The 24,534-nt window shown below is 31.3% G+C and overlaps 1 protein-coding gene across 5 annotated transcripts in view; it reads right to left on the bottom strand.

The window, feature by feature from the left end:
• LOC123704297 (acetyl-CoA carboxylase) overlaps positions 1-24,534 on the bottom strand; it is a 101,975-nt gene that overhangs the window by 38,932 nt on the left and 38,509 nt on the right. For 2 of the 5 annotated variants that reach the window (XM_045652616.1, XM_045652612.1), the window contains exons 3-20: positions 24,272-24,432; positions 13,472-13,589; positions 12,984-13,091; positions 12,252-12,392; positions 11,590-11,770; positions 10,972-11,079; positions 10,524-10,618; positions 10,115-10,208; positions 9,141-9,256; positions 8,448-8,621; positions 7,948-8,110; positions 6,294-6,456; positions 5,542-5,686; positions 4,612-4,721; positions 2,629-2,795; positions 1,654-1,865; positions 1,076-1,181; positions 205-345 (exon numbers count right to left, since the gene is read on the bottom strand). In XM_045652616.1, coding sequence (XP_045508572.1) covers positions 205-345; positions 1,076-1,181; positions 1,654-1,865; positions 2,629-2,795; positions 4,612-4,721; positions 5,542-5,686; positions 6,294-6,456; positions 7,948-8,110; positions 8,448-8,621; positions 9,141-9,256; positions 10,115-10,208; positions 10,524-10,618; positions 10,972-11,079; positions 11,590-11,770; positions 12,252-12,392; positions 12,984-13,091; positions 13,472-13,589; positions 24,272-24,432 — 2,503 coding nt within the window. Of the gene's footprint in view, positions 1-204; positions 346-1,075; positions 1,182-1,653; positions 1,866-2,628; positions 2,796-4,611; positions 4,722-5,541; positions 5,687-6,293; positions 6,457-7,947; positions 8,111-8,447; positions 8,622-9,140; positions 9,257-10,114; positions 10,209-10,523; positions 10,619-10,971; positions 11,080-11,589; positions 11,771-12,251; positions 12,393-12,983; positions 13,092-13,471; positions 13,590-16,882; positions 17,054-18,490; positions 18,880-22,990; positions 23,084-24,271; positions 24,433-24,534 lie in introns of those variants that run through there. The other 3 variants (XM_045652615.1, XM_045652613.1, XM_045652617.1) reach the window with 3 other exon arrangements.

Below are 24,534 nucleotides of genomic sequence, written 5' to 3'. Positions count from 1 at the left end.
TAAACTGCTAAACAGATTTTTATAAAAGTTGATTTTATCATATTTTAACTTAAAGAAGCGGAAAAAAATCGCTTAGTAACTTATATACATGTTACATAGTAACTTACACATATTAGAATACCCTAAAAATCCATACACATTATGATTATATTAAACTACCCACCTATTTTTTTAAATCTACCCTCATTAAATAAAATAACTCACCAGCCAGCGTATTCTCCAATATAGCTCTATATTTATTGTGCGCATGATTCAGTTTATCAGACACGGACGATGCACTATCACCGAGTGGAAACTGGCCCTTGTACGGTTGAGCCGTTGTGACTAGCGACGGGTCGTCTAGTTCTGTGGAATTGTAAAATGGTGGTTAGATTATTCTAGTGTAGTGTAAAATTCCTTAATTCAACTGAGTTGAAACGATCAATCTAGTATATAAGGGGAATTAATTCATAATTGCCTTGAAAAAAGATCATAAACAAGTGATAACTCCGTTAAAAACAACCGACTTCAAACTTGCACTTGCAAAATTTACAAATACCTACAGACAAAAATGCTCATAAAATAAAAACTACTGGGCCTATCCGAATAAAATTTTTATGGGACCAATTCGACACCATCCCGCATCGAACAAAAAAAGAATCACGTAAATCGGTTCAGAAACCTCGGAGTAATCGGTGTACATACATAAAAAAAAATATACCGGCCGAATTGATAACCTCCTCCTTTTTTTTGAAGTCGGTTAAAAATGTCACTTTACAAAAAAATATTTAAAAGTAGCGCCTTATTTCGTGGCAGTAATCTTCAAAGTCTATTGTATTCATTCATGTCATTCGAAAACTCTGCCTAATACACGCGTAGGCAGAGTTTTGCTTTGGACAGTTTTTGGCTCTTTTTATTTATTTTATACTCTTTACCGTGCTAGTATAATAAAACTTATAGTAGACTAGCACAAAGGGTGACCTTATCACTTAAGAGTGATCTCTTCCAGGCATGTTTGTGGTTTTGTTATATTATAGTCAATGTAAAGAAGACAATATATGCTAAAAAAATTATATTTAAAAAATAATAAACTTACCAAGTGTCCCCATAAGTGATCCCATATCTAAAACGGCACCAGGTCGCATACACCAAGTCACAACACCCGCCTCAGGCGCGGCTAGTGTCATCACCATTTTCATCACCTGTAATCAAAAAAAAAATACATTTTGTGTCACTTTTTGTAACTGAACAGTAAGTGACATCACTATTTAAATAAATTCCATTCTCATTACCGCGGGGTAGGAAACAAATAAATGATTACTATAATGTTGTTTTTATGCAAGAAACGATATATATATATATGCAAGAAAGAACATTTTTATGTACCAAACAAAGAAATATCGTAGAAACAAATAATTTTTAGTGTATATTTAATGTCACTTTTTTTTAAACACGCTGAAAATATAATCACAATTTCAAAGTCTAACATTAACATTTAAAACAAGAATTATTATAAGTAGATTTAATTTTCTTCTCGTACACTAGATATATGTCATCTATACTAGTCATCTATTGCCCCCTATATACATATACTATACAATATACATACATACAGGATAGCTAGTTTTATATAGAGATTTACACTTCACACCATAAACGAACAAACACACAAACCTCAATCTCAGCGTACGGCTGTCCCTTATCAACGTGGCCGCCATCCTCCACCAGGCAGTTAATTAACTTCCCAGCCGATGGAGCCCTTAATTTAGAAGGGTCCTTTTCCTTATCGAAGACGACCGTTTGATTTCCGATAACTATACGATATTTGTCCACTTCGTCCTTTAGATATGTTGTGTAGGATGCCCCTTCAACGGATAGTAGTGTACCTGAGAAAAAAGTTATTAGTTGAAAAAATTTATGGATTGAGAATTTTTTGTTGTTTTTTGGAAATTGGTTGAGATAGGAGTGAAGAGGGAGTATAATTGAGAAATTTAGAAGTAGAATATACTCTTAAATGACTAATTATTCGCGACTTTCTCTATGTCATGCGAGAATCATCCTTATTTTGGTATGTAAAGGACTCTTTTGGCCAGGCAACACCAAAAAATTACTAAACAATAAAATACAGATTTTACAAACATTTTACACAATTATGCTATGACTGTAGAACTACCTACTCAACTATTATTATAAATTATAAAAAAAAAATGTTTATTTCTTTTAAACAAGTTTTCATCTCGGGTTGGAGGTAAATGCCTTCATTTAAGTGATAAATATGTGATTAAAAAACTATTAATAGAACTTATTTAATAGTTAAAACAAAAATAGAGATACATCCATTATTGATATAAAAATACCAATATTCTGCAGCTATTTTAGGTTTTAATAGCATAACTTTTGGTGTTAAGACATGATTTTTTCCCCGTTGTCAAAAACTTCTTTGTTACTAATATCACTACATAGTATAAAACAAAGTCGCTTTCTCTGTCCCTATGTCCCTTTGTATGCTTAAATCTTTAAAACTACGGTTTTTTTTTAATAGATAGAGTGATTCAAGAGGAAGGTTTTAGTATATAATTTATTAGGTTTAAGACAAAGCGGGCGAAGCCGCGGGCGGTAGGCTAGTTAAATTCTAAAACAAAAACCCACCTCCATCAGCCAATTTATGTACGTCCAGCTCTTTAAAGCTGCCGTTCATAGCTATAAAGTAACTAGTTGGTCCAGATCTGGTCACTTGCACTTTATACTTGAGTCCGCTGTGTATTAACTCAACTTCGACGGAATTGGAAAGTTGGCTCGAGCTTTGGATCTGTCCCCTGGAAAGATGGTGAGAAATTAATTATTTTTATTAAGTAATATATACAATATACATCCATACTAATATTATAAATGCTAAAGTAACTCTGTCTGTCTGTCTGTTACTCAATCACGCCTTAACTACTGAACCAATTTGCATGAAATTTGGTATATAGATATTTTGATAGGTACCCGAGAAAGGACATAGGATAGGTTTTATCCCGGAAATCCCACGGGAACGGGAACTATGCGGGTTTTTATTTGGTAAATACATAAATAGAAGAGTTATTTTCTTTCTTAAGGTTTTTCGAGATTGAGGTTTAAATCCAGCCTCTTCCTTCTTTATATAAAGTTTATAGTTTTTAGCCATAATGTTTACTTTGTTGTGTTGTTGCCATAAAAATTACGATAAGTCAGGAAAAAATTCTATAAATCAGGAAAATTTCCATAAGTCGGGAAAATTTCTATAAGCTGGAAAATTTCCATAAGAAAGGAAAATTTCTATACGCCAGGAAAATTTCTATAAACTAGGAAAATTTATATAGATAAGGAAAATTTGTATAAGTCAGGAAAATGTTTATAAGCCCGGAAAATTTCTATACGCCAGGAAAATCTCTATAAACTAGGAAAATTTCTATACGCCAGGAAAATTTCTATACGCCACGAAAATTTCTATACGCCAGGAAAATTTCTATAAACTAGGAAAATTTATATAGATAAGGAAAATTTGTATAAGTCAGGAAAATGTTTATAAGCCCGGAAAATTTCTATACGCCAGGAAAATCTCTATAAACTAGGAAAATTTCTATACGCCAGGAAAATTTCTATACGCCAGGAAAATTTCTATACGCCAGGAAAATTTTTATACGTCAGGAAAATGTCAATACGTCAGGAAAATTTCTATACGTCAGGAAAATTTCTATACGCCAGGAAAATTTTTATACGTCAGGAAAATTTCTATACGTCAGGAAAATTTCTATACGCCAGGAAAATTTCGATAAGGCAGGAAAATTTCTATACACCAGGAAAAATCTATAAGTCGGGAAAATTACGATAAGACAGAAGAATTTCTATACGTCAGACGTCCGCGTCGTTTCATACGTCAAATTTTTCTTTGTGGGGAAAATTTCTATAAGTCAGGAAAATTTCGATAAGACAATAAAAATAATATTATAGATAAATTATGATTAAATACGTATTTAAGGCGATAGAAACGATTCAACTATAAATTTATATTTAAACATGGTATGCATAATAAATAACCTTATATTTCGTGTTTCTCAGAAATAATTCAGAAGAGAACTTAATATAACGGGTTCGTGAGATGGGAGAGGATACGGAAGATTGCTCTAAACCGTTGTTAGGCGATTGTGAAGGTAATATGTATAATTAAGTATTTAATTTGATAGATAAATTAAAAAATATAATCAGAGAGAGAATTTAAAAAGCAGTTTAAATCCTACTAATATTATAAATGCGAAAGTTTGTGAGGATGTGTGTGTGTGTGTGTGTTTGTTACTCTTTCACGCAAATACTACTGAACCGATTACAATGAAATTTAGCACACATATAGAAGGTAACTTGGATTAACATATAGGGTAGGTTTTATCCCGGAAATCCCACGGGAACGGGAACTATGCGGGTTTTCCTTTGAAAACGCGGGCGAGGCCGCAAATTATTTAACCAGTTTAAATGTGAAATTGAACAATCAATAATAATAATATCTTACCTTTCTAAAAAATCTAAACTCCGATTCTTGTCTTAAAACTGAAAAACTTTTTTATTCATGTAAAATTTTATAAGCATTTATTAATATAATATGGTAAAAAAACTTACTTTTCCAAAGCGCTCTTAAACTCCTGGAAGTGCGTAGTTATAATGCTATCTGCGATGAGAATCGAACCGCACAACACGCCTAGCATTATATCCGGTTTCTCTGATTGTACCTATGAAAAAACAATGAAATATAGACCTTAATGGGTATGGAATAAGGTACAAATTTGAAAATCGTTATGAGAGTTAAAAAACAAGGAAATATAGGTTTTAATAACTGTAGAATAGGGTATAAATTGGTTTGAAAATCAACAGTTGCAGAGTATAAAAAATTACGAAATATAGGCTTTAATAACTGTGGAATAAGGTATAAATTGTGATATTACCTATTTGATAAGAACTTTAATAACACAAGTAATAACTGCGTTAAAAACAACCGACTTCAAACTTGCACTTGCAAAATTCACAAATACCTACAGACAAAAATGCTCATAAAATAAAAACTACTGGGCCTAGAAGTCGGTTAAAAATAGTTACATTCAAAGTGATTAGTGATTGTTTAAAAATAATTTAAGTAATCTACTAAATTGTGATATTACCTATTTGATAAGAACTTTAATAACAAAATAGTTACATTCAACGTGATTAGTGATTTTTTAAAAAATAACATCAGTTATCTACAATCTATCTACTACTACAAAAAGTTATAGTTCTTCATTACTGTATTTTTATTTAAGTGCCAAATACATGTGTGTCCACGAATCCACCATTGTGATAAGTTAGATGACTATAACATTATAACATACTAAAATTTCGTTTAATCACCTTAATCAAATCAAACACAAAATCAAATCAAATAGGTACAAATGAAATCAATTCAAATCAAATAGGTACAACTCAAATCAAATCAAATAGGTACAAATCAAATTAAATCAAATCAAATAGGTACAAATCAAATCAAATTAATTCAAATCAAATTGAAATCAAACCCACCCGTTCAGCGATCAGCGCGTCCAACCACGAGGTATCTATATTATTGTCTTGGAACGACGGTGTCTCCAGTAATGTGATGAGATACTCCACTGTTGTACGGAAATCACCGCGAATGCTGAGCTCTTTTAGAGCTATCACTAGATTCCTGTAAAAAGAAATATGTTTATAACGCTACTTGCTATAACAAAACATTAAAATTATCGAATCTTTTCAATTATTTTAAAATAGAAGTCGCATCTGTAACTTTGTATAAAAAGATAATTCAATTTTGCTATAAAATGCACCAATTAATTTAACATAGTTCGATTGATTTTAATCACTACATAGTATAAAACAAAGTCGCTTTCTCTGTCCCTATGTCCCTTTGTATGCTTAAATCTTTAAAACTACGCAACAGATTTAAATTTTTAAATAGATAGAGTGATTCAAGAGGAAGGTTTTTAGTATATAATTTAAATTGTTTTAGTTAAAGCGGGCGAAGCCGCGGGCGGAATGCTAGTTATAAAACATAGTTTATCTTACTCTCTAACCCATACCCTACAGTTTTGATAAGTACAAATTAACAAATAAAAACGACGTGTGTCACTCGGGGACTGGGGCGGTTGCGCTATTGCATGCTATGCCTTCAAGCCACACCTCCGCCCGTCCCCGTGGGGAGCGTGAGGTTTTTCGTTACGGAATTTCTCGATTCGGTCTCCGCGCTCAAGGCCCGCGATAGAAGCTATGCAATAGCTTAACATAGTTCAACTCACTCTCTAGCCTGTTCCCTGGTCTCCCCCCAGGAGAAGCAGTGCCCAAACTGGGAATCGGCGAACTCATGTAGACCACCAGACGCGGCCACACTGAAGTAGCCCCAAACGTTCTTTGACGAACGGAAGTTTAGTTCTTGCACCGTGCCGGAGGAGGGTTTGAAACCTGCGTGATGAAATAAATGGTTCGAAAAAAATATATATTGTAAGAATTTACACGCGAGGCCGGGTTAAATATTAGAAATATTAGAATGTAATAAGAATGTACTGCGATTCTACACAGCTACCTAATTGATGTAGGTAGTTGATAACGAATCGCAGCAAGTCAACGACTATTAGAATACGCGCCGATTCAAAGGAAAGCAGAAATTTATAATAGTACAGGATACATCGCCCATTTTTGCAAGTAACTACTATCAAGCTGATTTTCCGTTTGTAGCTTTATTTTGATGAGACACCGAATAATTTCGTGTACGAAACTCTCGATTGTGGTAGCTAACAGAGATAACAAGGATAAAATTTTTTGATTTGATGGTTCTCAAATATTTATTACGCAATTTGTAGGACAATATGTCTGTTGAATTATATAAACATTAACTAAGTTAAAACAAAAAAATCAGCTTGTTAGTAATCATTTATGATGACCTCGTTATCGATACACTTTGGAAAGGGGGACTCTTTGAACAAACCATAGATTTTGTAGGACAAATATTTTTTCGAATAATTTAGGTAATTATCTTGAGATTGAACAAAAAAAAATTCATTCAGTTAGTAATAAATATTTGAGAACCATCAAATCAAAAATTTTTATCCTTGTTATCTCTGTTAGCTACCACAATCGAGACTTTCGTACACGAAATTATTGGGCGCCTCATCAAAATAAAGCTACAAACGGAAAATTAGCTTGATAGTAGTCACTTGCAAAAATGGGCGATGTATCCTGAACTATAATTTTCGTCAGCTAAACATGTTTTGACAGGAAATAGTGACAACTATTCATCCACAAAAATATTAAATCAAAAGTTACGTCTAACAATATCATATAGTGTTTCACCCGCATTCTCCGCTTCTGTTGGTCAATGTGTGATGATATATAGCCTATAGCATTCCTCGATAAATGGACCTATTTAACACCGGATTCAAATCGGACCAGTAGTTCCTGAGATTAGCGCGTTCAAACAGACAAACAAACAAACTCTTCAACTTTATAATATTAGTATAGAATATAGACATACAATATTTATTTGTATGAATTAAAACATAGTTATAGTAAAGTCATTTTAACAGGTAACATTTGACACTTAATAAAAATTCAACAACGTAACCTTGTAACGGCGGCCGTAAAATAATATATTTTTATTTTTGTTAGATTTGCACAATTACATGTTTATTATAATAATGACCGATACGAGTAATTTCAACTATAATAGTATTTCATTTGTATTAAAGGTATTAAATGATATGAAAATTTATGTGGTATAGGGGCAGAAATATCTCGTGCCCCTAACAAGTATTTTTCCACACTTGGTTCCATATAAAACACAGTCAAATTATACCAATCTTTCGATTATTCCGAGATTTTTCTGTCATCTTATGCCGTTTCCAACTATTTTTTCAACTTGCCTACACATCTAGGGGCAATTTTAGGGGCACATACCTTCATCCGGGTTCTCCGAAGTGATTCTCGCGGCTATAACGTGCCCCCAGGGGGAAGGTCTTTGAGCCGGTTCGTCGAAATCCAATGGAGAACTGCCCCATGGGGATTCCCCGTAGAGCAAACGTATGTCTTTGATGTGGTATAGGGGCAGACCCATTGCAATCTGGAAATATAGAAAAGATATTATTTAACAGCATATTTTATCTTTCATTATTTTTGAATTGAACCTTCTTTAGGCGCGTTGAGATTGAAATTTCAAGGTCGCGTCATGGCAATACCAACGTCATTGAGTAAGGTGACGAATTTTTGTATCTTGTCAAAGTTTCACTTCTGACACGTGTGCTCGGCATACACGCTGTTTTTTTATTTTTTGTTTATTTTTTTTTATAATGTGCTAAATAAATAAAACAATTTTTATAATAATTTGTAACGAATTTAAACGCTGTAAGGAATTTGAATTTGGAGTCTCTTTAAAAATCACTCTTTCCCCCAAAACTCACCTGTAACTGCGCAGCCGGCAGATTAACATCAGCCACCATCTCCGTGCAAGGATGTTCGACCTGCAGTCTCGGGTTCAATTCCAGGAAGTAGTATTGTCCAGTGGCCGGGTCGTAGAGATACTCCACCGTGCCGGCACTGACATAGCCGACCATTTTAGCTAGACGTACGGCCGCCTGGAAGTATTTTTTATTGTAAGGAAAAAAAATTATAGAGTTTGTTTGTTCCTTTGAACGCGCCAATCTCGGGAACTACTGGTCCAATTTGAAAAATTTTTTCGGTGTTAGATAGCCCATTTATCGAGAAAGGCTATAGGCTATATATATCGTCTCGCTAAAACCAACAGGATCGGAGCACTGCGGGTAAAACCGCGGAGCACAGCTAGTACTAAATAATTTGAATAAGGTTAAACGTAAAATGAAAAAAATTTAACGGAAATAAAAACCGTTGTAAAAGCTATTAAAAAAATTCCCCGCTCAATAAAACATAATGTAATATGAATAAACGTAGTTTAAAATCTGTTTTATCTATCTCCATCTATACAATTTTAAAAATTATAAAAAAATATCCCCTCTTAAAAACATGTTTACCCACTTAAAATTTCACCTATTCTTCTATTAAAAAAAACCTAGCTCTACTAAAAAAAATATATTTTTACACAAAAAAATAATATATTTATCACAAAAAAAAATTACCTTTTCCATCTCAATAAAAACGTCCGGTTTCGCTATAGCAGCGGGCGCTTCTTCTATGATCTTTTGATGGCGACGTTGGATTGAACAATCGCGGCCGAATAGGGATATTGCGTTGCCTGTAATAAATACGAGCTTTTTATAGTTTAGGGTAAAAAGTATAGAATTTTCTGGTTTGTTTGAAGTAAAAATGAGGGAAAAATTAAGCCATATCTTAAAAGTAAAAGAGAATTTAAGAATAACACACATAATGTAGGTTTTTAATGGTGAACAAATTTAGACTGTTAGGAAGTTTTGAGTTTTTCAAATATACAGGGTGTCCCACTATTGGTATATTAAGCGCGAAGGAACTTGTAGTTTTGCATACGCTGAGTACGTAAAAAATACTTATAAAATTCCAGACGCATTTTTTTTCAAATACATGAATTCTTAAAACTCTATGTGTACACCCAACAATATATAACCATAACAAGCAAACCCATCCAACGTTGCCACTAGCACGTGAGCTATCGTTTAAGATTATGTTTTCACAGACAAAATGCTCACGTCATTAGCGAAGCGGTATATGAAAAATATAAAAAAATTTTGACGTAATTTTGTTATTTGAGTATTTTTTACGTGATCAGTGTATGCAAGACTATAAGTTCCTCCGCGCTTAGTATACCGATAGTGGTACAGCCTGTATAGAGCAATTTTAGATATTGACAGACGTTTAAAACATATGCTATAAACTATATTTATAGCAGTCCGAACCTATGGTAGTACAATAATTGTAGCGGAATAAATAATATCAATATAGATTCAAACGAACATGTTCTTGGATAACAAAAGGTTACAATATTGTATTCACTGAAAAGTATTTCATATTGGTTCAGATGGTTATTAATCATCTCAATAGATGCCATTAAAACCAAAAATATCAAATTCAACAAAATGTTAAAGACGTCACTACTTTTAAATAAAAAGAAACAAATTACCATATTGATCAGCTAGAAGTTGCACTTCCAAATGCCTTGCGGATTTAGCGAGCTTCATCACGAATATAGGTGAACCGGGCACTTCGGCTTGTACCTAAAATAAAATATTATATTTGTTTATTAAATAAATGAAATAATAACTTATCATATTTAGTAAAAACCTTATTCTTATCCCATATTAAACGTGGAATTTTATAAAATTGCTTTTAATTCCAATTAATCTTCCAGTAGTATTAATAATACACAACTTTATCAAACAACATAGCTATAAGTACAATCTCCACGCATCAGTTTAACATTACGCGACAAACGCCATTAACATAAGTAAGGAAGAACAATGGACCCAAATGTGAACCCTGTGACACCCCAGTAACATTTTGTACTAAAAACTAGTAAAAACGCTACAAACCTGTCGGAACATGTTGTTGAAATCGTCTGGGTTTTCCACTTTACGGATACCTTTACCACCGCCACCTTCTGATGCCTTAATCATGACCGGAAAACCTGTAAAAATAAACTCGATTATACAAATTGCTTCTATAATAATTATAGTGAAATTTCATAAATACTCAAGGCAAATTTACGAGAATAACCTAATCATAGCAAACTTGATAAATTGGAAAGTTACATTAAAAAATATGTAACAACATGCATTCAAAGTAGTATTTTTTTTATATTAAGTTTTATTACATTCAAATGCTTTCATTTTTAGAAAGCAAGAAAGAAAATAAACTTTTTTTTATCAGTTATAACTTTGTTAGTAGTATAGAAATCGAAAAAGTGACCAAAAAATCTTAAATCATGTTTTAATACCGTCAAAAAAAGTCAAAATACATAAAAAAACATATATTTCTTACCAATTTTTGTAGCAGCTTGCAATCCCTGCTCTGGAGAAGATACGCAACCTCTTGAAAATAGTTCCGATGATATCTTTATTTTCTTGCTGTTGTATTCTGCTTTTAGATCTGAAATAATTGATAGACAACGTTAATGATAAATAAAATTACGATTTTTTTGGAAATTTTCGTTATTAGAACTTAATTTCGAAAAACAACAGATACATATAACAGATCTATTTTCAAATTAAGCACTTAACTATTTGTTCTTGTTAATTTTCATATTTTTACAATATTAACTGTCAAAAAATGAGTAATTATAATTGCATACATAGACCTACAACAATACTTTTGGCTTCTTTGTTGCTATTAACAACGAAATATGCAAAATTTCTTCAAAAATCTCGCTAAGTATAAAAAAAAATCGAAAATATCTATACTTAATATTATAAAGCTGAAGAGTTTGTTTGAACGCGCTAATCTCAGGTACTACTGTTCCGATTTGAAAAATTCTTTCGGTGTTAGATAGCCCATTTATCGAGGAAGACTATAAGCTGTATATCGTCACGCTCACGCAACAGGAGCGGAGCAACGCGGTTAAAACCGCGGGGCACAGCTAGACATTCATATAATACTTACCGCTTCCACTCCATGGCAAAGTCGGTATATCAGCTGTTTGGGCCACAATAGACGACGCTATTTTATCCCCCAGGGCCCACATGGCCTTCTCCGGGGGCCCTATGAACACAACGCCTGCCCTGTGCAATAGTTCTGGCAGTTTCGGGTTCTCGGACGCGTGCCCCCAACCTGCCCAGACCGCCTGAAATTGAAGAAAGGAGTGGATAAAAACATATTTCTTCAATTTTTTCAATAAATATCACCCTGGGTTAAGAGACAAAGAGACAGAGAAAGAAAAACTTCAAAATGTAGAGAAAAGAGAGAGAAAAATGTAAAAAAAGTTGTTGTTTTTTCACACGAGAAAAAACAAGAAAGTCAATTTTAAATTAAAAAAAATTAATGTATAAATTTTACATAAGTATCTATATGCAATATTCAACATTATGAATCACAATAGTCCATCCACTTTATTAAAGTCTTTATTGAAGTGAAACTTCTTTAGGCGCGTTGAGGGTAAAATTTTAAGGTGGCGTCAAGGCAATACCGTCACGTCATGGCATAAGGCGACGATTTAGTTATCTTTGAATCTTGCCAAAGAAGTTTCACTTCTGACACGTGTGCTCAGCACACTCGCTGTTTTTTACTATGTAGGTATTTATAATTATAAATATATAAAATCTCACCTGCACTTGCGTACGCGTAGCAATATCCACAATCAGCTCCACATTAGCATAATTATTATTATTCGAACCGCCCGGCACGGGTACATAGTGGTCAGCCATTTTTATATATTCCGCGTTTGCTTTTAGATCTTCTGGTGTCACCTGTAATGGGGAAAAGATTCTTTAAAGCCAAATTTTATATGTAGGAATTATTTGGAAGTGCTTTGAATGTATTGTTAGAAGTTATGAGTTAATTTGTGATCCCACTTCTGACACCACATAGATTTTTCGCAACAAAATTAAGTTCCTAGTCAGTTTAAAGAAGGGACATTTAAAATCAGCAATAGATTGAAAATAAAAAAGATCTACTAACTCAGAAAATTATAAAAGTTAAGAAGATAAATAATTAATTTAACTTATTGTATTTAAGGAACACTGGCTTATAAGGGTTTGACGAAAAAAATATCATGTATAGAAAGCAGATCCGTTAATCGCCTTATAAACAGAACTATACCAATAAGATAATGAAGTCATCTATATATGTAATCTATACTAATATTATAAAGCTGAAGAGTTTGTTTGCTTGTTTGTTTGATTGTTTGAAGGAACTACTGGTCCGATTTGAAAAATTATTTCTGTGTTAGATAGCCTATTTATCGAGGAAGGCTATAGGCTATAAATAATATCATCACGCTAAGACCAACAGGAGCGGAGCACAGCTAGTAATCTATATTTAAGTATAGAATAACTTACCATAACAACAAACCGCACAGCCCGCTCGTTCTTGAACATCTCGTAGGACCATCTTCGTATAGATCTCATACATTTTACAGCTCCTATACCGTTATTTGCGATCAACACCTGTAAAAGGATAACAATAAATAATTAATATAGTGTCGGTTACATAATTATTTTTAAAGAATGGAAAAAGTTCAATCTCGAAGCGGGATTCGAACCCGCGTTTTTCGCCATGAACTGACTCTGACCTCTCAGTCCACCATTTTAACCAATACGAAACATTGTTTGTATCGATATCGTTACAATTCAATCAGTACAAAATTGTTACGATGGAACGCAGCCTTTTAGTTTAATTTGATATCACGGGTGGCCGAGAGGCTAGGCGTTGCCCCGGTATTGCAAAAAGACGCGGGTTCAAATCCCGCTTGTGATCGAATTTTATTCTATTTAAAAATTTCTCATTTACAAAGAATTTGAATGCTAATAAATATTTAAAATCTTACCTTATTAATAGCCTTTGTGCCCTGAAACTTGCGAACGAACTCCTCCGGAGTGGCGACCGTGAAATCTTTCTCTTGAAAGCGTTGACTGTGTATCACGGTACCTTGGGACATAGATGGCCTGAAATGGGATGATAATAATTATTTTAATATATTATAGAAATTAAGTTGCAGTTTAGCTTGCTAGCAGTTTTCGGGAGAAGTTATTATTAAGGTGCTCTTCTAGGGTCAATAATGTTCAAATTTAATATATTATTTAATATAATAATTAATTAAAAAATAATATAATAAATAATTAAAACAGATGCAGAGTAATTCAGTATTATGTGGGGGTATAAAGCAATATTATTCATTCAAAGAGATAATTAAAATTATGTATTGGTAAACGAAAAAAAATAATTTATTTAGTTAAAATTCACTGGACACATAAAAAAACCTCTGTTATTTTTAAATTCATAAATAATAATAATATGTCCTTATTTGCATAATATGTGTACAAAGATAACATTGCAGAGACATACCTGAATTAAATGAATGCTTCTTACATTGAGATACATAGTGATACAAATGGTTTTACAATTGGGCCTATAAATCTATTTAGTACTAATCTGTGCTATAACCGACAAAGGCTTGAATTGAGTAATATAAAGTACTTACTAGCTTACCGCCCGCGGCTTCGCAGGCTTTGTCTAAAACCTAATAAATTATATACTTAAACCTTCCTCTTGAATCACTCTATCTATTAAAAAAAACGCATCAAAATCCGTTGCGTAGTTTTAAAGATTAAGGCATATAAAGGGAAATAGGGACAGAGAAAGCGACTTTATTTTATACTATGTAGTGATTTATAGTAACTATTTCATATGCATGCGTTTAAATTACGTATTTTCTCTAGTTAACAGTAAAAAAACCCTATTTTATCATGCATCAGAATAATCCATACTAATATTATTATTGCGAAAGTAACTCTGTCTGTCTGTCTGTTACTCAATCACGCCTAAACTACATAGTTAACCAATTTGCATGAAATTTGGTATGGAGATATTTTGATACCCGAGAAAGGACATAGGCTACTTTTTATTGTGAAATATCTACCACGGGCGAAGCCGAGGAGGACGACTAGTTGCTCATAAGTCGTAAAACTAATTAAGGATAAACACAAATAATAATCCTAAAGAAAATAAATACAATGTTTAAATCATAAACTGTACAACTATGAAGCCCATTAACTGTGACAAACAAAGTAATGTTAAATGGTATATTTTCCTCAAGATTTGAGCTATCAAAAACAAAAAGGATTATCATAATATAACAACTAGTTCTGTTTAAACAGAAAACACAACATGCAAACTTATTTAAGCTAGTACCTATATATAGGACACAATAGATATAGAAATAAACGCATTTTCATCTTGAAATGACGGATAAATGATGGAGATTATGTCAATTAAAAGTAAATAAAACTGCTTAACTGTACCCTTATCAGTTATAACTGATAAGTATAAAATATACTGTAAAATCCATTTGACGTCATTATCTTTAAAAAAATGGTAAAATCCTCAAGTTTCTTTATAAACTCATAAACTAGGTCATTGTATAAAATATTATTGTACTAAAAAGTTATATTTAGAAAAAATGCACACGTCAATTCCACCATAAACTCATAAGCATTTAATAAACTATTGAGATAAAAATGTTACTTTTGGACATACCTAAATTAACTACAACAATTCTACTATTCTTTTACTACTGTTATCTTCATAATACAATGCTCTATTATAGTTAAACTCTTAATGGACTCATAATTAGACACATAACCAAATCTTATCTTTTTACATATAATTTTGACCAACTAGCAGTCCACCCTGGCTTCTCCCGAAGTACATGTTTACGTTTACTCTCCGTACCATTCTCGTACTTCAAGGAATATTATAAAAAAAGAATTAACAAAATTTGTTCAGCCATTCTCGAGTTATGCGCTTACCAACACATCTTGCGATTCATTTTTATATTATAGATGAAGGGGAAATGTGTTTGTTTGTTATAAAAAAAGAATAAAACATGTTAGCTCATAGATTTGATTTAATTAATTTTTCAAATCGGACCAGTAGTTGCTGAGATTAGTGCATTCAAACAAATAAACTCTTCAGCTTTATAATATTAGTAAAGACTAATCTAGCTGCATTTGCACAACAGTACGAAAAATAGCAATATCAAACAATAAGCTAAGAATTTTACGAGTTATTTTCTGAAAAACCTTTAAATTTGTTTAAACATAAAATGGAGAAATAATTATCCTTAATTTATAGCGGAGGTCATATTATAATGATGGTAAAAAAGGGACATAAGAATAAATAAATAATAATTTAAAACACAAAGGAAATACAAAAATAATTTTATAAAATATAGTTCTATAGAAACAATTAATATTATCTTCAGGGTTACAATGTCCCACATAAAATGTCATACAATTAAATTTTCACGTAGAAAAAATTTGATTTAAATTTATAGTAGTAATCTATACCAATATTATAAAGCTGAAGATTTTGTTTGTTTGAACGTGCTAATCTCAGGAACTACTAGTCCGATTTGAAAAATTCTTTCAAGATTAAGATAGCCCATTTATCGAGGAAGGCTATAGGCTACATATCATCATGCTAAGACCAACAGGAGCGGAGCAATGCAGGTGAAACCGGGCAGCACAGCTAGTTTATTAATAAGAAGTATGTAAACTTCACACTCTTTATATTTATTTTATTTACTAGTTTCTTGTCCTAGCTTTGCCTGTGTGGTTTCACTAAATTAAATATTATCTAAGAAGTTAATAACTGAAGTTTATATTATACTTAATAACTTAAAAATTCCTATTCATAAATGTAAGAACAGAATGGAATAAACTGTACTGTGTATCAGCATCATCTGTGTATATTGCTTTTTATGTAATTTTTTTCTTTAGTAGGAAATAAATGATAGAGTATAAATTATAATTCTTACATATTTAACCTTTTAAGTATACAGAGAGAAATTAAAATAATAAATTGAAGCAAAAAGTCATACCAAATTAATAAACGACTTAACTTGTAATTTTTTGAAAAATATACATTTTTTCTTGTAATGTCTTAAAATTTTTGGATATAAAGTTACAATAAATCGTATTGCTGTTATATTGATGGTAAAAAATTATTTGTATATTATTTCATTTAAACCTTTTAAATTACTTACAACTTGTAAAAGTGTATAGAAAAAAGGAAAGTTATCGCAAATAGTGTGTAAATATCAATAAGAAATTTACAATTCAATTATTTGTTATTGAGAAATATTCATTATATTATAGTTTTGCTTGCGTATACAATAAATAGTCAATAAGATACAAAGTTTTTAAATTAAAAACATATTCCCAATAAGAAATCTAACCTGTAAGGGCCTTCAGAATACAATCCATTCATCGCAGGATACATTCTTCACTTATCACTTATTTTGTAAACACTATAGTATTATTAACACGTGCTAATATTATTTAATAAGGTGTAAAAACAACAAAAATTCAACATTTCTTCGCCGATCGACTAATACAGTTTTGTTTTTATCACTACGTTTATGGTTTGACGTTTGCAACGCCAATGAAGTTCGTATGACGGATCATACGATATGGTTCTCTCGCTCTCTCTTAAAAAATCGGATAAGAGTAACAAGGACGTGCGAATTTAATTAGATCTGCCGTAAAATAACTGCAAATATTGTAGGCTTCTTGAAAATCTGTTTTCCGGACGTTGTTTATAATAGTGATGAGGTCAATCACTATGCATATCGATAATTTCTAATGCAACAAAAACAAAAACAAGTGTAAGATTAACGCGTGTCGTAAATTAAAGGAATAATATTCAAGAAATAATATATAAGTATTTATTATTTATATAAAAAATAGCGCACTACAAAATTATTAATTGCAACTTCATGCTAAAATTTGTAATATAAACAAGGAACCGTATTTTGCGCGCGTACCTATAATGAATGATCTGAAAATTATTTTAATTATTGTTCGTCTTATAACTCGCAAAAAAACAATAATTCAGAAAAGGAACGTAGCTTACACATTACAAAATATAAAACCAAATCAATTAACTACGCTTGTTTAACCAAATAACCAATATGACGCAATCTATTAAACACATAGAGGCATAATAATACGTAGGTATATTACCAATTGCTAATTTCCTGTTTTTGATCCTGGTTAGACCTGTCAATTAAATAAGTGTTAGTAATAGCGGTTAATACAGTTTATGTTCAACGTCATAATTGCATTATTTTTTGCGAAATTTTAATGCATAGAATGAAAAGGTCTTAACTGCATGTTCTCGGAGTGAAGTGAGTGTTTCAATGTTGATACCGGTAATTAATAAAATGCTCTACTTTTTGAGGATTAATAAATTGTATAAATAAAGTTTTACGCTGAGAAAAGTGACGATAAATTGCAAATAATAAAAGTCGCCCAAAAATGAATAAACAAACTTCATTAACATAATTTGGTTTTTCCATATTTTTTGTGATAATAGTCCATAGTGGTTATTATATTATATGTAGAAAATTTAACTCGAAATAAGAGGCAATGTCCACTAACGAATTAAAAAAAATTTACTTTGAACTTGATACCTTGAGATTAAAAACGAATGTGTACACAATGGATTTCCATCACAAACCGGTTGTTTCATTCGACGTGAATATTATTATGTTACAGTCAATAAAGCAGATTACAACGTAAATAATCTAGCAATTGACCACTAAAGGCAATTTCAAGGTAAAGTTTAATGTCGTAAATAGAAGATTTATTGACGCTTCATCAGATTTCCAAATTAATAAGGCACTTATAATTTCTCAATCATAGACTATTATCACAAAATTGAGTAAATATTTTTTCGATTTCTGTATAAGTGACGTATTTATCTCGTCTATCTAGATTACTGATGAAGCAAAGAGCGTTAATTCTTCACAGTAATAGGCATATTAATTAATAAAAATACTCACTGTAACGTTCCTCTAGGCAAACGTAGCAATCTATTATCCTGTTGTTTTGGTTGTTCATCGCTTTCCTCGCTCTTGATTTCAGGCTCCGTATTTTGCAGGGTCATTTGAAATTTTTGCAACAGTTCACTAGGCATCACGTCCGTTTCCTCGCCATCATAATTTGTATCATCAGCAGACGTATCCCCGAGTACAAAACGCTTTGAAGTCCTTCGCTTGAGCATCGTGAATAAGTTACTCAAATAATTAGCTATTTTCGCAAACGATGTCACCAAAATTCTATAGTCCATGCAAGGTATCGAATCACTGCACCATCACTATTATTTCCACTGTCTCCCACAATTCACACGACAGTATCCACTGGAGGGCAGCGGAAAACTAAAGAAGGATTATTCGTAAGGCCTTAGGGTAATTTATTTGATTTATTGAATTTCCTCATTAAATGGCTTTTTTCTAATGAACATAATATTGTTTTTAATAGCACTGTCCAAAAGGAAATACACTCATTGTTGTACGCAACTACGAAAATAAACGGCGAGTTGAATCTAATTCATTTCTAATTAAAATAACGTTTTTCATTAACAAAGTCAAAGAGACTTCCTTCTGTTATACTAGGTTAACAACTAAACCATTATGTGATACCTGTCGGATAGTACAATGTTACACATCAAAAACATAAATATTGCGAAGTAAACAAATCCTATTTATAGATAAAACGCACGTGCGAATACGTTTATTTTTATCTAGTGGTCTGTGGTGATCAAAATAAAACTGCATCTGTTCATGTCTAGGTCGTACAAATTAACAACTAAATTTAAATATAATATTTATTTATATATTTAATGCTTTTTATTTGAAATCTACAATCACATTATCAACGGCAAAACTGTCTTTTATTCATAAGATATCTAATAAATAACAGTGATGTAATCTTAAGACTTTGATTACCAAAAATCTTTGTAAAAACTTTATTGTGGTTTTTCCAAAGATTTTCGCTTAAACTATTGCAATTTCTAATGAGAAGAAAGAAAAAAAACAAAATTCAGCAGTTGATTAATTACCTGACATTGAAAAGGTGTATAATTGATGTGAAGGTTTTAAAAATTTACAAATTTTAGATACAGAAACTACGATGTTTTGTTTTACAACATTTTTTTTCATTTCCTTATTTTGTAAGTGTAGCCTCAAGTCTCAATCTTTTTCTGAAAACAACCTCTGATGTATTAATAATTATGAACTTTTGTTGTTTAGCATCTAAAATGGATAAATAATTGCTACGGTACTTAATTAATTTTATCTGATTGAAACTGTTTAATCGTTACTAACAATTACTCATCCTACATTCAACATTAAGTTGATTAATCGTTTAAAAATTACAAACTAATAGTCCGATTCAAAAATGAATTTCATGCATTATTTGGGCAAGTATGACGTATAATGAAGATTACGAACCAGTTTTAGTTAATTTAAATTTCAATATATATACATATTCATTACACCTACCTCTAGTTGCTAATCGACTTCAATTGAACCACGATTGAGAACTATTGTAATGGCTTTATGACAACATGAAACTATTTATTTTCAGTACCTATTGTATTTTAATTTTACATTTATTTTCAAATGGTGCACGATAGATAATAATATCGATACTATTACAAAACATCCCTATATGAATAATAGTATATCATCATGGTTAGTAAATTGTTTAAGTTTTCACGCAAAATAGATCGGATCTAAATGAAATTTAGTACAGACTACAGAGATAGATAATTGTTTAATAATATTATTTTGTACCGGATTAATCTGATTTAGGTAGTTCATTATGAGGTCACACAATGTATAAGTTTTTACCGCATACTATATATATATACCTATGATATGATCGTATAAAATATTCTCATCGTTTAAAACTGCTGACAAAATCAAAAATTATTTATTCTTATTTACGTCAGAAATCTTTAAAACCCCTTATAATATTAAACAATACTGTGAAAAGTAAATATTTAATAACCGACCTTCAGTGTTGTATTACATACGTAAAAAAACGATATATCGATAATTGCGTAATTGGAATTTTTTACAAAAATTTTAAGTTACATTGATTTTTTGATTTGTGTTTTGAATCAAATAGGTACAAATAATTGTGATTATGTAGGCGCTCAACTAAAATTTTCGTGTGATTAAACATTAAAATATATGTTATAAATCATTTGAATGATATAAAAATTAAAAATCACATTAGTACGCTAGTTAAAACTGAAATGTTACCTAGAGTTCATTATATTTTTTTACACTAGCCTTCGCCCCAGTTCTGATCAAATAAAATAAAAAAATATAGCCTGTCACTTCGGGTAGCTATTTGATCGTGACGGATTTCGACGGACGGAATCGGTCCGGTTCTTTTTAAGTTAATCATCATTGTCAAACGTACTTAAATATTTTACTTCTGATACAGAGGTAATAAGTATGTGTATCAAATAGTTCTAAGCATAGATTCTCTCAATCGCTTAAAATTAAAATTAATTGCCAATATATTTTTGCTCCATACCATCTTTGTAAACAAGAATTTGTCCTCATTTAAGGTTTACCGGGATTTAATAAACTTGAACAAACAAGGAAACTTGAATTATTATTCTTCCTTCTAAACTTACGTAACTACAGATAAATGTTTTAAGTAGGATAAATCAGTTAATATTTAGAATCCTGAACATGCTACAGTGCATTTATACAACATTTATATCATTTACCTATTAGGTTCCTGCAGACAAAATGAACGATTACAATAATGAGATCATAAGATTGAAATTTCTTTTTTAAAATGCGTTATATTTTGAATAAATTGCAATCTTTTTAATTTTTCTCTAATAACATTTATCGGTGATGTATCAGGTGACGACTCGTTGCAACTCGATAAAGTACAAATTACATATTAGTATAGTAAACTCTCAAACAACACTTTTTACGTAAACTACAATCGTTTTACTTTGTATTTACACTTATCGATATGAATTCTATGGCTTAGAAATTTATATTTTATGCTACCTAGCAATAATTATGTAAGTGTTAATATTCAATGCATGCAAGTGTCTAGCTGCTTGTAATAATAACTTAGAGTCAAGTGGCTATTAGCATGTACACGTAACATACGCACAAAATTAAATTACTCTTAATGTTTGGAATGTGTACTATTTCTATTTTTTACGTATTTTCCCCATTAATCTATAATATAAAAATGAATCGCAAAATGTGTTGGTAAGCGCATAATTCGAGAACAACTGAACAAATTTCGTTAATTCTTTTTTTATTACATTTCTTGAAGTACGAGGATGGTTCTTATGGAGAGAAAACGTAAAAAAGTACCACGGGCGAAGCCGGGGCGGACCGCTAGTTATCAAATAAATTCAATTAATTGAGCGAAATTTGCTACTAACTCACCATATAAGTTTTTTAACTATGTTTTCTTTATTAGTTAATTTTTCAGGTTGTTTTTTTAACAACACAAATGTACTATAGTAAGTCAAGTCAAGGTAAGTTAGTCTGTATGACTGAATTATATTATGATGCTAGTGCCTAATATTGATGTATGTGTCAATGCTTTATTTGGATTTCGCACCTATGAGCTTAAATTATGAACAAACGAACGTTGTTAACAAAAATCGTTATAAAAAGATAATTGTTTTTTAACTATTGTTTATCTAGCCATTTATTCCTCAAATAGGATTATTTTAGTGACAAGATACGAGTTCACAAATTTTTAAATATGCTTACAAGCAAGTTCACTTTTTAACATCACTTTAAAATATGATCATAAGTAATACCCAATTAAAACTTAAGCCAATGAGTATAAGTTATAAATCAAATCACGTATTACCATGGCAAAAACTACGTCCATAAATTATTACATTATGAAATTGTTATAACAGCACGTTTTTACTTAACAAGTACAATTAAATATTACTTTTAATATTAACCTCGACAATCCAACATCAAGGCTTGTTGATCATATGCAATGCAATCAAATAATGGGTGAAGTTGTGGCGTCATGGTTTTTTTCTAAAGTTAACGATAATATAATTCTAATTAGGTACTAATTTAAGATCACTGTGGGGGCAACTAATTTCTAAATAATAATATTAAGCTAAAATATTTGAATTAAAGTAATTATTATATCAATCAATTTTTATTTCAAAAAGAAACGGTTTGCGTAATGATAAAATATTACTCGGTAAACAACTTGTCGCTCTTTAGGTCTAGGTTAACAACTCGATTTTCTTCCTACTTAACGTGTAATTATGTATTTAAAATATAAAATACTGTGTAAATTTACAAAACTCGCTTAATATAATTTAATTTTAAAAATATGCTATCTGATAATTACCCTTATACTAAATATAACGCCAAAAAATAAGTACAATGAATCGCAATAATATTACTAAGAATTATCGAAACTTTCTATTGATTGGAACATCACTATTTTAAATTATAAGAACACTGGCATACCAAAACGTATTTAGATACGTAAATGTCAAACTTTCGTTTCGCGCTCAAAATTTCCCGCCGATTTCGAACGCGTGCGTTTGCCGTGAAACGCATTGGAAGACTACAGCTGATCACTGATGATTTATAAGTTTGAGAAGTTCTAGATTTTTTTCAGTTTTTCCCGCCTTTTGCGGAAAATTGTTTATGGAAATACAAGTCCATTGTGTCCATAAGGTTACGGTTTGTGGAAGGACAAAATGCTATTGATAATGTTAATACATTTATAGTGTGTAATGTGTAAAGAAACAAATATCTATATTTTGTTATAATACGTGGCAAATATCTATTTGTTATATTATGCCGTGCAAAAGTGGCAAGTATTTTGCATACTTATTACCAAAGAATCATTGCAAAGAATAAATAATAATGCAAAATATAAAACAATTACATCAAATAATACGAGTATGTATTAACATAACATTTTGTAATTATGTACTTATACCTAATAAAGAAATTCATAGTACAATTTGTATTTTGTAGTACTAAGTAGGTACGAGACGTAAGAGATTGACTTTTATAAATAACTAGCGGTCCGCCCCGGCTTCGCCCTTGGTACATGTTTACGTTTTCTCTACATAAGAATTAAGAACCATCCTCGTACTTCAAGGAATATAATAAAAAAAGAATTTTCGAAATCGGTTCAGCCGTTCTCGAGTTATGCGCTTACCAACACATTTTGCGATTCATTTTTATATATAAGATTAAATTCAATAACTAGGTAAAAATTCAAAAAAGCATGAAAATTTTAAGCGCCTTCTATTTAACTTTACCCTTTTTAGACCGTCATTTATTACAGCGACGATTTTCGAATACTTTTGAAAGGCGTATTAAAATACATATAATATTGGTATATTGTTAAATTTTATCTACTGCCACAGAATACTTAATAGTAGCTAACGCTACGACTGTTTCATCCGAAGTAATTTTAATAATAGTAATTATTAAAATGACTATTATATCATCAAGCCCTATGGTTCAAATTTCAATCCCACCGTGGTAGTGCAAACAGAATTTAATTTTAACGTAATATGCAGCTAATATACTTCCGCAGTTAAGACTTATTAACTTATTTTAAGATTAACTTATTTTACTTAAAAATTAACTAATTTTCATAAGATTAATTTCTTATTTACATTAGTTTATTGCGTAGTTACCTAAAATCTATGCTAATACTAGCTGCACCGCGCGGTTTCACCGTGGCCCAAAAAGCAACCCACTGGTTCAAAAAAGTTTTAAACATACCTCAACTTGCTTCTCTTCTCAGCCAACGCAAATTGCTGAGCAGGTGTGAGCATTCTCCGAATGTTAGGTGGTGGGGCATTGGGAAAGAAATCCCCCCCTTCGTGGGCTGGACCGTCATCATCTTCTGGGGACTCATCGCCCACTTGGAAGTGCGTTTCCCCCTGTAATACAATGTTTGTAATGAATATAGCATGTCTTTTTTGACCTATCAATTTTATTGATTTAATTTTATCTGTACTACAGAGGGGTTAGACAAGTGGCTT

This window comes from Colias croceus, chromosome 29 (assembly GCF_905220415.1).
Source record: "Colias croceus chromosome 29, ilColCroc2.1".
NCBI lineage: Eukaryota > Metazoa > Arthropoda > Insecta > Lepidoptera > Pieridae > Colias > Colias croceus.
The sequence above is the reverse complement of the archived record's forward strand: the minus strand, read 5'-3'. Positions and strand labels throughout refer to the sequence as shown.